Raw genomic sequence first — 17,898 nt, forward strand, 5'->3', positions numbered from 1 at the left:
TGTTCTCTCTCTCTCTCTCTCTCTCTCCTTCCTTCCTTCCTTCCTTCCTTCCTTCCTTCCTTCCTTCCTTCCTTCCTTCCTTCCTTCCTTCCCTTTCTTTCTTAATCTTTGAAGGAGAAAATTTCTTTTCCTCTACTTTAACATTGATCCTATGTCCCTACTGGTATTAAAGTGTAATTTTTATCAGGGAGTCCAATAGTATTTTCAGTTGTTAGGTTCTGGCAAAGATTTGTTGCTAAAATAAGAGCATAAGAAACTTAAATTTCGCAGCCTCAAATTTCATAATTTAAGAACAGCAAAAGTCTTGAACTCATTATTTAATTTGAACGTACAAAGTCATATTTGAGGTTTATTATTTGTAGTTAAATGAAATATATTTCTGTTTTCTGGATGTGTCCTTGGGTAGCTCTTTTCAGATCTATTTCTTCTCTAATGATATTTGAAGTTTCCTCCAGGATTTATTTTCTATGAAATGCTTCCTGTGATATCCTTTAGGATAGTACTAGTCAGTATGAAATAAAATATCCATTTAGAGCATTAGTAAAAACAACTTCAAGTGTTTTCCCTTTTGTAAGCAAATCCATTACTTGTTTCCTTCAATACTTCAGCAAATAATTTCATATTTCACCATTACTTTTTCCAAAAGTTTGAACCTCACTTTGAATTTAGGAAAGCTGTTTCCATCAGAAACTGTTTCAGTGGCTTTTAAAAATCTAAGTATGCTTTCTTACTTATAGAGAAGTAATAGCCTCAAAGAGAAGTAATAGCATCAAAGAACCAGCATTTCCACTTCCTAAATCAATTTAGCATTCTTGAAATACACCGTGCAGTGCAGCGTGATCTATTCGAATGTTAGCAAATACATTTTTTTTTTTCAGAGATGGTATTCTAGTGGATGTTATCAGACTTCAAGGTGTAATTTCCTTCTAGTCATTATTTAATCAATGGTATTATGCTGAGTGATACTGTGGAAGTCTTTTTCATTTTTCTTTCAGATTTCGTTTCCCATTACTATCATGAATGTGTATCACTTGGACTTTTCTCCTGGCAGCTTTAAAAGCATCTAATCTCTTAATGGCATATCAGATCTGAACAATATCTTTCCCCAAGGCCTCTCATTCTTCAGATTCTATTAACTCAAGGTTCTCTTTGTGGATAAAAACCTCATTTTAATTCTAATATAAAACTCTTGGCAATCAGTGTGTGTTCTGTCTAAAACTGATTTTCCAACTATTGAGTTCATTTCCTTAAGTGCTGGATCAGAAGCGTCTCCTGCATTGTAAGTGCTTATGAATGCTTATCAAATTGAATTGGCACAGGATGGCTGTGATTAACTTCCTCTTACGAAAGGAGGCTTTGAAAATTTGCTAACAAAAATCTGGATAAGATCTTAAGTAGTAGAAGTGAGAGCAATAGAAACTTGATTGTAAGAGACATGGGCATGATTATTTGCAAAAGACACAAGCCATTTGAATGAGCAGAAAACGAAAAATGATTGAGTTATGGCTCAACATTATAAATGTATATTAGGCAACTATTACTAACAATGTTAAGGATTAAAATATGTTTTAAATTTTTGGACTGTAGTGACATTTTAAAAAAAATCATACTAATATTGCACAGTATTATGAAAAGGCATATAATATATATATATAATATACATATAGAAATAGTGCGAAAATATACATGAGGTATTTGTCTTCATATTGTAAATACTAATTTTACTTTAATTATCAATTAAACAATATTGGATTATTTATTTTCTTGCTAGTATTTTTAGTTGACTAAGAAGAGAACCTGAAATTTAAACTTAATCTCAAGAGTGAGATTTTTTTTTAACAGAAACAAAATAAGAATTGTATGTTCATCTTACATAATTATAATAAGTACATTATCCCAGATGTTTACAAGACCTTTCAATATTCAACAGAAAGGATTAAACTTTGTTTGATGCTAGGCCCTGACTAGGAGTCTTCCTGGATATCCCAATGCCACCATGTGTGGTGGAGATCATGCTGCTTTGAGTCTGAGGGTAAGTCCCTTCACGTGCTCTAGCAGAAAATAGATGGGGTGGATGTTGGGGCAGGCCAAGTCATAATGCTAGATCTGGGCCTGGGCAGATGTTGTGTTGGTCTGTCAGATGAGAACTGAGGACAGCTTTCCCATGGTCACAATTTCAGGGACCAGGTCCTCGCACTAGGGTATTGACTAGTGGTTACTAAGTGGCAATGTCCACCTCAGGAGTAAATATAGGTGCATTTAAAAATAAGTAAGTTTATCATATCTTACTAAGTTTTGCTAAACGTAACGTAGACTCTTTCTGTACTTAGCAAATATTTGACACAGTTTAGAAACTTCCAGAAATCTACTCTCTGCAATTGTGTGGAAAACAAAGAGGAAAATATTGGTTTAATTAGTAGTAAAACACTCATCAAAATAATTGTAGAGTAAAAAAATAAAACTATTTATTAAGCTGTAGGTATAAAAATATATTTCATGTCTTTATTTTCTACATAAATTGTCACATCATTGACCTGTATTAACTTCACCAGAAAAACATAAGAAATCATGTTCAAACTCACATATGGATGATTTACTAATGGTACTTTTGAGATAACTGCTAAACATTTTTAAAATCCTATTTATTTCCTTACTCCAGTCTCTAGCGATCGTGGTTGCTGGTAAGGACACATGCATGCTCTTCGCAAGCTAAGATGCTCACACTTCTTTGGACAGTACCGAGTTTCTAACCTCAAGTACAAATGATTTTGAAGCCAAAGTTGACATTTACTTTACATATTTTTTCTCCATTAATGTAGGAATCAGGAGCCCATTTTAGGAGACTCAAATGCTGCTTCATATTAGTTATCGCAAATCTGATTGACATCTCTGAGTCCAGTTTTGCTCTCCGTCCTGATCACTGAGCCCTGCAAATTTATTTGCATTTCTTCTTACCCTTGGAGATCACAAGCTTCAAATTTTCTTCTTTTTAAACCACACAAGAGGGTAAAGAGAAACGTCTAGACAGAATTGATGGAATATTTAAATAAAAAAACCCCTAGTCTAATAACAGAAGTTGCTGCTTAAATCCAATATACTGAGAATTTAGTTTGGAATTGACTGTGTTCCAAATCAGCATATGAAGAAGTAACCCCAAAGAATTCATTTCAAGGTCCCTAATTTCTCCATGGTCTTCCAATACCTCTCTACTGCATTAGTTTTCTCTTTTTCATTTTTCTTTCCTTTTTTTTCCCTTGTTGGCCTGGAGAAGATATATCAAGTAGTGTAATCTGTCCATTTTCAATGCTTCTGTCTTTATTACCATTGAACAACTTTTGACAGATTGTTTGGGATCCAGAAGGATGCTTTTTTTTTTTTTGTATCTTCCACATCATAGTGGGATGCATGTATAATTAGAAGTAAGAAAAGCAGCCACCTTTCTGCAGACCTAAACTTTCCTTAGCATCCTAGGCATCTGGAAAGCCTCAAAACAGAGAAATCATATATAATTATATGTGGGCCTAGACGTGTGTGTGTGTGTGTGTGTGTGTGCTGCTAACTTCTCAGTTGATTCTTTGTTGACTTGTTTGCTTTGACAGGGTTTCTCTGTGTAGCAATGGCTGTCTTAGACCAAACACTCTCTGTAGACCAGGCTGTCCTCTTCCTCACAGATTAGTCCGCCTCTGACTCCCCAATGCTTGGACTAAAGACATGGGCCACCACTGTCCAGCTTCCTCAGGTGATTCTAAAACTAAGCTACAATCAACTTTTCTTTATTGTAAAGAGCATTTATCAATTAGAGAAATATTAATACAGAAATGTTCATTTCTATAGATGTCAGAAGTATTGTTAAATATTTTCTGAGCTCGTCTTTTTTAAATAGCAAGAAAATAATATCTGGAAAGAATTAACAACTAAAATTCTGATAGCTGAAAATTTATTGATACCAAATAACATACTAAGATAATATTACACTTACAAATTTATTTTGTTCAGAATCAATTTTCTTCTGAATAATTTGGATTTTATTAATGATAGTTCCTAGAAAAATTTTTAGTTTCCTCAGAACAAGCAGCATAAATAACCCTAAGTACGAAAAGCGAGTAAAAAAATGCATAAACTACTTCCCAAAGTAGATATTTCATAAGAAACATGTTTGTTGACTTATGATGATTAGTAAAGCATAATAAAAGTAAAACAAAAAGGCAAGACATGCAATTCCTTAGATATCACCAGCAAAGTTGGTGAAATGCTAAGAAGAGCTCCTGAAATGGCTTAGAGAAAAAAAATGCTTGAGACACTCGTCTAAAGGCACGGGGTTGATGTGCAGCATCCACATTGAAAAGTACAGATACAGTGCTACAGATCTGTAAGCCCGGCACTCCAGTGCTGTAAGAAACAGGGGCAGAAGAATCATCTCTGGGAGTTCTGGTCCCCAGAGCCAACTCTTTGCTTTGTGGAAAGTATTATCTTTATGTGTCTGCTATATCAGTATATTTCCTTGCCCCAATATAAGCCTTTCTTCAACTCCTGGGAAAGAACCTCAAATCATGTGGACACTATGGGCCAGTTGTCTGAAGTATGAACAATGCCCAAAACAATAAAAAGTGGAAGGAAATAACTGATTTATAAAAGTTGTCCTTTGTGCTAAACAAGCACACTGTGCCATAGAAATAACAGTGTTCATGTTTATATCACACACACACACACACACACACACACACACACATACACACACTGCGAGAGAGAGCAAAAGATAGAGAGAATAAATTATTTAAACTATAGGAAAAAATGTTACTGCAGATTAATAGATCCAAAATAATGGAACATTGCTGTTGGGTTTCAGGGCTTAATTGATATTCACACACACACACACACACACTCACACTCATACACAGACATACACAAAACTGGTACAAATAAGTATATTGTTCTCTTATAATCTTTTCTTAAAATGTGTGCTGATTTATACTTAGATAATACAAGCCTTTCTTCTGGACACGTTTTTCCTTTTCCTTAACACTGACTGATTGAACTCATCCTCAATCATACATTCATGATAAATAAGGAAAAGGGGAACAGTCCCTCTTAATTTCTTCTCTATTGTTGTGCCAAAATGCCATGACCAAATCAACTTATAAAGTAAACCATTCATTCGGGGCTTATGGTTCTAGAGGATTAACCCACAAGCATCTCGGTAAAGAGCAAGGAGCCATTGGGCACATGCGGTGCCGAAGCAGTAGCTGAGAGCTTCCATCTGATAAAAGAGGTAAAGAGAGACAACAATTGGGATGGTTTGGGCTTTTGAAACATCACAGCTCAGCCCATGACCACACCTTATCATCCCACTCAACCAGTTCCATGAACTACAGGCCACTTGTTCAAACATATGAGCCTGTAGAGGCAGTTATCATTTAAATACCACTCAGCTAAGAAGCAAGTGTGGGGAAGTTCCTCAAGATGGTCTCCATTGTCGCGTGGTGATGGCTCACACCCTTAATCCCAGCATGCGGGAGGCAGAGAGAGGCGGATCTCTGTGAGGGATGCAGGCCAGCCTGGTCTACAAGAGCTAGTTCCAGGACAGCCAGGGCTGTTAGACAGAGAAACCCTGTCTCAAAAACCAAGAAAAAAATTGTCTAAAATAGTATTTTAGCTTAAGATAAACTTCCAGTTTAGTTGTCTGTGGTTCACAAGTGGTTTTGGATAAGAAATATTGAGATTTGGGGCTAGAGAGATGGCTTGGCGGTCAAGAGCACTCATTGTTTTTGCAGATCTTGGTTCACATCCTAGCACCCGCATGGCAACTAAGAATCTATGACTCCTTAAGAGTTCATATTCAGGGGGTGTAATAGCTTCTGACCTCTAAAGACACCAGATGCAGATTCAAGCATTTATCAAAGTGATGTACGTGCAAATGACATTATATGGAGCTAGTAGGCTCTATTTAGGAGCACACACACATATGTGTATGTTTACACATATATGTATATATATATGCATGTTTATAGAGAGGTATTTGGAGGGAAGAAAAAAGAGAAAGGCTATAGGTAAATTATAATATCAAAAATAAAGTATAATATAACATTCAAAAAACAACAGAATGATATTAGCCAGAATACCATAGTATACACAAAGAAACTATTAAAGATGATTTTATCATACATATATGGTATTCCTAATTTGCCATTAATTTTCTGTACCTATACAGAGATGTTAAGAAGTAATTTATTTCTCTAGTGTTACTGAACATCAGTTTAAATTTTTAAGAAATGCTCAAATTTCTAAATAAAACTCTTCCATTTTCATAGTCATATCATTCTCTGCAGATATAATGCATCCCCGTAACCTGGCCTGACCTCGACTTCCTCTGGGGAGGATCAAAACGGCAAGCTACAAGACGCCGAGCTTTACTTGCTGAGGTGAAGGTCACTTTGCTGCCTTTTGGGAGGTATTTCAGCTACACTGTGACCACTAAAACAAAAAATCACGATGTTTGAGGGGTAGAGCAGAAAAGTAATCATTCCCTGTTCTGCCTCTCCATTGCATCAGCCTGACAGGTTTCTAACAGGGAAAATAGCTCCGAATTGCCGATAGGCAGCCAGGTGAGTGGACAGACTCAGTGGGACTTGACTTGAACAGCAGATGAATAGGTGCAATTGCTCAGAGGAAAATTTTTTCTTTTAACCTGATGCTGAATCTTTGATCTTTTCTTTATTTTTAAACCAGAGAATAAAATTTAGAATGATAATGCACTATTGGAAACTGTTCTATTCGTGTTTTATATGAAAGTCACTTAAAATGTGAAATGAAATATAATATACATCGACAATTACTAATTATGTACTATACTTGATACCTTTGAATTCATGAAATTGATTTTCATACCTCAGTGAAATCCAGTCATCTGTACCATATGCATGTGGAGAGTCTAATAAAACCCTAGGAGGACCAAGATGGGAAGACCCATTCCTACCAGCAATAGGTAGCAATCACAGCAAGGTACACACATGACTAAGCTTTTCAAATGCATTTGTTACATGTACATATGGATACTCTTTTTCTCATGGGGACACATAAATATACTAATATTGCATGTTTTTCAAAATTTTATAATCTTTTATATATATTTGAGTCAATATATAACTAATAAGAATGATAAAGGTTATCAGGATATTGCCTTTAAACTCTCATCTTCTAAAAAATTACTCTAAACTTTCTTTTTGATCAATAAATATTGTAATCATGTTACCTGTTATGAGGGCATAAAATAATTAAACCAGGCCTATAGGATACATATTGAGAGAGACAGATCACTGAGATATATACAAATCCTTCAACGAACTCTCAGCTTTATTATATCAAGCTATATCTTATGTTTTAAAAATAATAGCTATTAGCCTAGTGTTGCCATATGCCTTTAATCACAGCACCTGGGGTAGAGACAGGTGAACTTATAGAATTCAAGCTCAACCTGGTATATGTATAGAGTTGTAGGACAGCCTATGTAGAGAGAAAATGTCTCACAATAAAAAACAAAACAAAACTAACAAGAAATAGTAGCTATTGTAGAAAAGCACCTCAACATAATGTTTTGTATTCAACCTGCCATTTTCTGGCACAAAGCTGGATTTTCTCTGTGTTGGTGGAATCCTGCGTGTCTTTGCGCTTCTCACTACAAGATGATATTTTCCAGTGTTAGTGAGGAATTCCCCTACCACTCTTCCCACAACCTCAAGCAGCAGAGAGGAGTGCAAGACTGCATCCACCAAGACACAGGTACGAGGAACAGCATACAGCTTTACATTAGATCATCTGCAAGGAACCAAAAATAGTAAGACCCCCAAACAGGCTGGAAGCCAGGACTCCTTAGAGTCCTCCGGGACTCTAAAGGCATTAGACAGAGACCTGCATGCTTTGAACAGATTCAAGCTGGATCACTACCAGTTTTGTATAGGTCTGGAGCATGCCCACACTCCCAACACTGTGAAAGATTCTTTGTGTCAGACTTAGTATAACTAGATCTTTATCAGCTTTATCTTCAGAAGTACTGTCTGCACCAACTGTCCCTTGGTCTTAAGTAACACAACTAATTGCAGACCTTTGGGTACAATTGAATCCTACTGACTAATTCTTCAGCCAGACAAAGAATTAACTCTGGTGAGGCAGCCTTAACCTGTATCCCACCAACTACCAGCTGCAGTGTACCACCATGTCTCTGATGCTGCTCTTACTAGACACTCCTTAATATTCCTAACATTCAGGTGTGTGCTAGTGACCCTTTTGACCTTCTATTGCCTTCTAGAATGAACTAACAAAACCGATCAATAGAAAGGTTGTAGACAATTTTGATTTAAAAAACCTGCACCAAAATAAGAATGCTACTTAAATTAAAAGACAATAAACAGCTGTTTAGAGTTTGGGGAGGGGCAGGCACAAAGAAAACTAGATTGTAAAGAGTGGAATTAGCACCAAATATATCAGTGTCGCGATGACCTTGTACCCTATCCTGAAGAAAGGTCTTTCAGGAAATAATGACCAAAGCCAAAGCAAAAGATGCTGTAACAGTAGACAGACAGACGGCAACCGGGTAACAGCAGACAGACAGCAACCAGTCTAGAATAACTCTCAAACATAATTAAAATACTGCTTTCTAAAGAAATTCAATGATATGGAAAACTACATAGAAATAATTAGAATTTTAATAGAGAAACTTCAAGTAAAGGACACGATTTTTAAAACTGCGCAAGTTTGTGAATTGAAAAATATACTAAATGAAAGAAAAACTGCAATTGAATGCAGAATGACAAGTTAGAGTGATCAGAAGGAGCTCATCCTTAGGCTATCTGGAAGCACATAAGGAGAGGGAACAAGGAATGATTAAAGAACACAACAGCTTTGGGACAAGATTAAGACTATGTTCACTATCTGGATTTAAGAATGACTTGGGAATGTCACAGAGACAGAAAGCTCATTCAAACAGATCAGAGAAGTTTTACAAATAGCTATTTCCATGTTCTCTTTTATCCAGTAGCTCATAACATTGAATTTGTGTGTGTGTATGTGTGTGTGTATGTGTATATGTGTTTGATTTGATTTTGCAAGTCAACTTTCTTAGTTCTTGAATGGACTTAACCATGGATGAAGATCTATATTTTCAATATTAGGTCGGGATATTGCTAAATAGTAGATATTTTATGTTATTTAAAAAAATATTCTGACTCAGGTTTTTAGAAGAAAAAAAAACAAAACCTATACATTATCCACCTCCAATCTGTGCCTTTCTTGATGCCACTTAAAGTATCAACGGTGGTGGTATCTTTCCTGAGAGATGATAAACATTGTATACTGTCATTGATACACCACTGTCTTCTAGAAAGGAATAGTGTGATAATATAGATTTAAATCTTTCCAGCTACTGCATTGTTACCTAAGATTTTGTTCATCAAGAGTATGATTAATTCTTATGCTGAACTAATGAACCATAACTATGCTGTTTAATGGCATTTATGATTCATCTGCTTCTAATACTTAATAGGATTTATTATGGTCAAGTGGAAACGTCTTTGTCTTCAAATAACAAGCCAGATACAGTCTGATTTCTCTTAGCTTATTTGGATAGAATGTGTATGTTTATATGCACGTGTGTGTGTGTGCGTATATGTCTTTTGTGAAAAAATATTATTTTCAATTAAAAATAGAAAAAAGCATTACTCAAAGTGATTAGAGAATAGTATACATTTTAAAATTTGTATTTGCATTTTATATTATAATTTTTGATATTTATATTGTGTGCTTCATTCTTTAGTAAAAATGATACATGTTTTAGGTTAAGGCAGGCATCTAAATCCCACAAAGATGGTTTAGTTGTAGAAACCTGATGATCCTGACAGTCCTGCCTCAAAATTTTTTGTTGTTGTTGTTGTTGGTTTTAGTATGTGAGATCTCTAATTTGTAAAAAGGAGTAACTAGCGCACTAAATTCACTGAGGACAGGGAATTCAAAAGTTCCTTAGGCTTACTGAAGTGAATTTGCATTTCTGGACAATTTGGCATTTATTGTCAAAATACAGAAAGATAGTAAGTAGTCTTAAATAATACATAACCATGAATTTAGAATAACTAGTTACTTGTAAAATGAGACATCCAACATGTTTTAAAATGTTAGGTGTCTAGAAATCATCAAAGGCTTCACACCAGGGGAAGAAATAAGTCAATGACAGAATCTTAAGCATTAATTAGTCATGTGGTGTTGATGCCCAAAACTGTGAGCCTGTGTCCACCTTGTCTGAAGGTCAGAGAGTTTAAGGTTGTTCGAAGTTGTTGACAAGAAGTGTGGCTACACTTCCTGACCTAGTGTATGGTTGCTTTGTGCTTTGGACATTAAGATAACTCACATATTTAGATGCATTCCACCCAGACCAGTGGTTGGGACATTTAAGCATCCTTCTGCTCCTTCTTTTGAAATAGGAAGTTTGACCTTGGGAGTAGCTGCCTTCAGAACACTTGATAAAGGGAGGGTGCACCTTCTAAAGAAAAGAATGCTTTTCTTATGGTTTAATGACTTGATGGCTCAAAGTATTGACGCAAGTAACTGTTCAAGTTGTTCTTTGTATAATGTCAAAGAAGTCTTTCCTCTTCTTCCTTCTGTTGTATTAAGGTATAAAAGTGTATAGAAAATTAAAAGGAGGCGATTTCAGTGTTCACTGGAACTCCCTTCCAGTTCTATTCTGTTTTCTGTTTTATCATTTTTACTCATGTCTTAATTTTCTTTATAATTTTTCTAATCGCCATGCTCCTACCTAGATAAGAGGTACTTTTGTCAACGCTGGTCTCTGACAATGTGGGTAATAGAAGGCTGACTTTCCTCTTACCACAGCTCTTTAAACATAATTCAGTCCATATGAAAGGCTGGACCATTGACAGTAAAATACAATTCTTTAAATTGTCTTATAATCACTTAATGAGATAATTACCCATTAGTCTTTCCTTTTTGTACTAGATAATTCATGTTATTTTGTTTTTGTTTTTGTTTTTTGGTTTTTCGAGACAGGGTTTCTCTGTAGCTTTGGAGTCTGTCCTGGAACTCCCTTTGTAGACCAGGCTGGCCTCGAACTCACAGAGATCCGCCTGCCTCTGCCTCCCAAGTGCTGGGATTAAAGGCGTGCTCCACCACTGCCCGGCCTAATTCATGTTATTTTAACTCAATATTAACACAAAGTTAGTGTGAATTCATCCGTTCAAACACAGTCCTTTTGTATTTGCCAAAACTAACTTAGAACATTGTTTGTGGGTGATGTTTAACAAATAAAATATTTACAAATTGGTGCTTATCCTTATATCCCATCGTTAGATAATCAACAAAAAAGTTTTCATGGTAAATAGCAGGCACATTAGAAAATAAAATCAGTGTTAACTTCATTTCTTAGACTCTACTTTAAATCCCACAGACAAGCACCAGGCTGAGCTTGGGGAAACCACAGAGACAGTTGACCTGAGCCAGTGGGAGCTCAGGAACTCCGGATTGACAGTTGGGGATCCTGCATGGGACTGAACTAAGTGAGCTCTTTGAATGTGGGTGACTACTACGTGGCTTGATTAGTTGGGTGTCCCAGGTAGTGGGACCAGGACATATTCTGGGTGAATAAACTTGCAATTTGGAGCCTAATACCTATGGTGGGATACTTTGTTCAGCCTTGATACAGGGGGAAAGGGGCTTGGTCCTGCCTCAACTTGGTATACCCGACTTTGTTGACTCCCCAAGGGAAGTCTTACCTCCTCTGAGGAATGGATGGGAAATGGGATAGGGGAAGGTAGGGGTCAAAAGGAGGGGAGGGATGGGGAAAAGGGGCTAGTATGTAAAATTTTTAAAATTTAAATGAAAAATTAATAATAGTTAGCTGCAGGAAAATAAAAAATATCTTTATATACCTTAGCAAACCATGAATCTTGAATTTATAACTATTAGTATAAAAACACCAGTAAAATAAACTATGTCATATCATATACACATCATGCACATGCTTGATCATTTTTTCCCATGATTTTCAAGATAGTTTAAATCTAGAATACTTGTAAAGAACACAGTCATGAGTCCTATAATGACTCTGTCAGGTGTAGATGGAACATGGGATGAAGAGAGGCCACTTAAGACTATACCACCACATATAGTAGTGTTATATTGTTGAAAAATTTAATTGCAATACATTTGAGGACATTTAGCAGATGATTGACTGTAGAATATTGCTTTCAAAACAAATGTGGACAGTGAAAAATATTCACCAATGACCCTTTTCAATAGTAGACATTTGTTTCAAACATTGCTATTGTTCTTTTAAACAAGGTTTATCATCACAGAAGTACATTTTAAAAACAATAAATTGGTGAAAATAAAATGAAATTTTAATATAGTATTAACAAGTCGGTCTACTATCAAAGCTTAAAAATGCTCATTTTTTTTTACTTCTCTTTCTTACCTGTTTGTGAGCGTGGTCATATGAATTAATGTGATTGTCAAACTCCTGGTGCTTATAATACTGTTTGTCACAGAGCTCACAGTAGAAATTTGCCTTGAGATCCTCTAGAGCCTTGGCAATAGTGTTCTCTTTCACGGCATAGTCCTGAAAGACAAAATTTCAAGGCTTCACACAATTCACTATCCCTTGAGTTTACGTTGCTTTGATGGTTGTCATCTTTAGTACAGTGATTAAAGCTAGAAATAGGACAAAGGACAAATAAAAAAATATTGACAAACAAACATAAAAAATGAGATAAAAAAAGAAAAATATTCACAGATGAAGCCAATATAAATGAAAAAAACACCAGCAGAAACACAAACAAGAAAATAAGTCACATAGAAAGCAGCATTAACTGGGCACACTCTACTCTGTGCTGACATTGTAAATGAGAGTCCAACAGCAACTGTGATTCTGCTGTAAATCTCTGGTCCTCAGCAAATGCAGAATCCTCTTTAGTAAACATCTGAAGTGTGTGCAGAAGAGCTCTGTACTGCTACATAGAATACATGCTTTTATTGTTTATCTAAACTACATCAGTTTGATCATTGTAATTGACTCCATGATCATATTTTTAATTAAATAAACTTGAATCTTTGGATAATAAGTTACTTTTATGTAAATTGTTTAAGTTCGTCATTAAAATAAAAAATGAAAGGAAGGAGGGGAGAACGAAGAAAAGGAAGAAAGCAACTGACAGAGGGAGGAAGAGAGAAAGGGAAGGAAGCAGGGAGGAAGGGAAGGAGGGAGGAAACTTAGTAGCATAACATATTCATGACACTGAGAATAAAGATTGGTTTACAACTCAACCTTTCAGAGGGTTAAAAACAGAATCAGGTGTGAGCTTATTTATTTACTTATTCTTTGTGTCTTTTACATCATTCATTCTGACCCCATTCATTTCCACTTCCCTTCATATCTGCGCTCCACCCCTGCAGCCCTCTCACCACAAACAAACTTTAAGAGAAAAAATTAAAAATCTTGTCAGGAAGCTGCAGTGTGGCCCAGTGAGTTATACCATAATTCCCTTTGTCCATATCTTTACTTGCACGTGTTCATTGCAAAGAGTCATTGGTCTGGTTCGAGGCCTCTGGTTTCTACTACACTATAGATTCTGGGCCATCACCAAGACTCCTCATGGATATCCTGTTGTTGCCCTGTGTTATGGAGATCCTGCCGCTTTGGGTCTGAGGGTTAGGGTCCTCCACCTGCTGCAGCAGATCATAGATAAAGTGGATGTTGGGCCGAGCCGAGTCATCACCCTGGATCTGGGCCTGTGCAGTTGTAGGGTTGGCCCACAGATGAGAGATGCAACAGTTCCCCCATGCTTACCACTTCGGAGCTTGTTCACTCATGCCTGAGTTGACTGGGTTGGCTCTCCCACTCTCATACCCCCAGGATGAGCTCTCCTACCCGTCCTACGCATTGTTGGAGGGGGGCAACTCTTCCCTGACCATGCTGCCAAATCCTATCAATGCCCTGAGGCAGGTGGGAGAGCTGGCCTGGTGGCCGTAGGAGGGGGAGGTCTATAAGCTTTGATTAAGAGCCATGAACTACTAAGGATTTGGCTATAGCTTTGAGACCTTAAATATTGTTGCTCCTGCCGGACACAAGTGCATCTTACTTGTTGAAACACTGGCTGATTTTATTTATTTTTAACTTAACCTTGCCAGAATTCTGTACAAAGGTACTGCATTTATATAATTTCCACCCCTCTTCTCTCTAATTTCCCCATGCTGCCTAATTCCCTTCCAAGTTATTCTTACACGCACAGAAACGCACGAGCGCACACAAACTCGCATGCATATACACACAGGCACGTAACCCATTGAACCTCTACAGACTGCTCAAGAAAGACCAACCCGTGTGTATTCATCACAGGCTGCATTATTTTTCCACCGTACAAACACNAAAAATAACCACATATTCTTTTCTCATGTGCCACTCTAGCACACTGGATTTGTAAACAGAGAATTATAAGCCTGCATATAACCCCAGCACTGGCTGGGTAGATATAGGTAGATCCCTGAAGATTTTTCCCAGCCAAGCAAACCTAATATATTAATAGCTTCAGGTTCTGTGAGAGATATTGACTAAAAAAAAAAGTAAGATCATGTTAGAACGATTTTGTTATTATGTATTTATGTGCAATACATGCATCATTATTGACCAGGCATTTTTAAATACATATGCAGATGTATGTAAAGACTATCGGTCATAATTTGTTTGCTTGCTCCCTGGCTCCTCTGATTTTCCTTTTGGATGACAGTGATGCAAGTGTTGACTCATGTATGAAGACTATTAGCATATGTTCAACACAGCTTCCCACAGAAGATGGTAAGGGATACAACTGAACAATGGGAAAAGGAAACAGCTATTCATATCTCCTCAAACCTAAACAGCTCCACCTTTGGCTGCATAGTCATTTTATACTTAACCATGAGCACCAAATTTGAAATGTCTACTGGGCATGATGGCAGAAAGTGAAGAGCAAAGCCACAAAAGTCTCAGAGATTTAAACCCATCGTGTTTTATATTCCAATAAAATAGTGAAGGTTGAATCTTTTAAGAGGGCAATATGAAGGTCATGAAATGCAATCATAAAGTTAAGAAATTTTCAGCACCAAAGATTTATTTCAGGTGTAGAGCACCTGCCTAGCATGCACAAGCCATGAATTGAACCTCAGCACGGCAAGAAAAAGAATGTTTCAGTCAGCACCACATTAACAGTGACATAGCACACATTCTAGATCAGTAAATTCAAGTAGAGAAGCCAGTGGTCTTTCCACGGCCCAAGAATAAACTACTCATCATGCATATAAAGTAAATAGCTTTAAGTCCAACCTTAGAGACAGAACATACCTTCTCTAAAATTTATGATGTTTTTCAGGTCAGCTTCACCACAGGATATCGTACCAATTAACATGCATGTTTTTAAAGTAAGGTGTTATAACTGGGCATTTTCAACCAACGTTACCATGTGAATGTGAGCAACCTGAGAACAGAGGTTGGTTTTCATTTTGCTGTTGTTGTTTGTTTGTTTGTTTGCTGTTACTGCTGTATCCTACACCTTTTAACAGAGCAAGCTCTAGGTGTCTAGAGTCTAACACAAACTGAATCAGTAAACAAGAAATATTAGCAAATTTTTTAATTGGAAGCACTTGTAAAAGGAAGGCGGTGTGCTTGTTTCAGAATGCTCTGCAGAAATATCAGTGTGAGGGCTGGAGAGACGGCTCAGCAGTTAAGAGCACTAGCCACTCTTCCAGTAGACCCAGATTCAACTCCTAGCACCCACATTACAGCTCGAAGGAATACCAAAGTGGAAAAATGTTATCAAATTTTATCACATTTATAAAATGTGGGCAAATGTTTATCAAAATTTAGACTCATGTCTAATACTAACCACAAACAACGTAATTAAAAATCAGAATTATCAAGATTCGGATCACCTGACTAAACTACTGACCATGGACTGGGCCACCATACTTCCAGTTGTATTGTCACAAACTAGGCTCTTGACCTTCCTGGAAAAGTTTGTCTTCAAATGTATTTGTCTTTCACATATGCCAAACTTGCTTGCTGGGGAACTCCAGAAGAAAATTTCACAGTGTAACATAAAAATGATTGAACTGGTGAAATGTTCCCCAGGGAAGTCAATCAAAAAAAAAAAAAGATAAATTTCCATTTATTTAAATATGTAGATAGTAGTAGAAGGCAAAAAGAAATCTTGCCAGATGCTAGTGGACCATGCCTTTAATCTCAAGCACTGGAGAGGCAGGGGCAGGCAGATCACTGTGCATACAAGGACAGCCTGGTCTACGAGAGTGAGTTCCAGGACAGACTCCAAAGCTACAAAGAAACCCTGTCTTGAAAACAAAAATCAAAACAACAATAACAACAACAACAAAAGACAAAGAACTAAAGAAATCTGAAAAATCCAAGCAGGAATAATGCTTCACACAACCCCCTTCCGCAAATATCATCTCTGAGTCACTGACCCCAAAAATGAAGGAATTTGAGATATACATGATCCATAACTCTTTGGCTGCTATGTGAAAATTCCAAGGAATGATCCATTGTGTAACTTACAACCCCCTTTCCAAATCCCTGCATGGGTGAGTGGGTAAAGATAAAACCCATTATCAATGATGGAGGCTGATAGCAATGCCTTCAAAATTAAGTCACTTTATTTGTGAAGTTCCAAGCACTTCTGGATCGAAGGACAAAGTTGGGAGTGGTGGAGACACTACACCTACAAGGAATGAAAATTCCTCACCATTTCCTCTGGCCCTGCCTGTGATTGCTCTCATATGACTGTGCTTAAATCACATCTTTATAGTAAACCAGAAAGAACAACAAACTATTTGCTTGGTCTCTTCAAACCTTTCTAGGAAGTTACCAAACCTGTGGAGAGGTCGTGGAAAATCATAAATTTAAACGGATTGCTAAAATTAGAGATCACTTCAAACGGGTGTGGTTTTGCAGATTGAGGCTTACCTTGTAGAGTCAGAAACTGACTCAGACAACTATTTTCATAATTAAATAAAATTTTTGACACATAGTTTGTATCCAAAGAGTTGGAGGTTGAATTTTTGTGAGAAAAAATGTCATAGATTTTATGTAGGAAGTGTTGTAGCAGAAACATATCCAAGTAGCTCTGATTTAGACTTTCTCTGATTCAAGAGTTTCCTGGTATTGCAAAGGAACAGCCATTTATAGATAAAAGAGGACCATTATTGTCACCCATAAATGCTAGGGTGATCTCAAAGTCCAGATTCTAACTTCTGAAAGAGAAAATCATGTATCACAAGACACTTTGAGGAACACAGAAGAGACAACTCAAGACTGAGTCAGATGCCAGGTTTTTAACAAAAGTCACAGATGCTCTGAACAGACTATCCCAAGGAAGTTTGTTTTAAAAAATAAAAAGTTTAATTTCAAAGATAGCACAAAACATGACATTATCTATGCCTTTCTTACAGGTAGTGCAGAGACCACTCACTGAAACGGTTTCATATTGAGTATCATGTATTTAAGCACATCTCTGTCTAGATTATGACTCCACGGTGAGCAGTAAACACCAATACTCATTTCCTCAAGTTTCCAAGAAGCAAAGCAAGTAAAGTTATTCTCTAAAAGTTCCTCTGCAGAAAGCATGCATGAGAGTATGAAAGATTTTCTTTGTTTTAGATTTTATTCATCTTATTATGTTATTGGTATACAAGTTTTGCATGCCTGCTACCTGTGGAAGTCAGAAGAGGGTGGCATTGGACTGCCTGAGACCGAAGTTACAATGGATATGAACTCCCTCATGAGTCCTAGGAATCAAACTCATGTCTTCTGCAAGAGCAACAAACACTTGCAAACAGCGAACCAACTCTCTGGCC

General features: G+C 36.8%; 1 protein-coding gene across 1 annotated transcript in view; it reads right to left on the reverse strand.

Moving 5' to 3' along the window:
- Positions 1-17,898, reverse strand: part of Znf804a (zinc finger protein 804A) — a 190,913-nt gene that overhangs the window by 19,096 nt on the left and 153,919 nt on the right. The window contains exon 2 of the mRNA XM_050121245.1: positions 12,473-12,616. Coding sequence (XP_049977202.1) covers positions 12,473-12,616 — 144 coding nt within the window. The remainder of the gene's footprint in view (positions 1-12,472; positions 12,617-17,898) is intronic.

This window comes from Alexandromys fortis, unplaced genomic scaffold, assembly GCF_014885135.2.
Source record: "Alexandromys fortis isolate MF-2015 unplaced genomic scaffold, M_Fortis_MF-2015_v1.1 scaffold_8_1_9099942, whole genome shotgun sequence".
Lineage (NCBI taxonomy): Eukaryota > Metazoa > Chordata > Mammalia > Rodentia > Cricetidae > Alexandromys > Alexandromys fortis.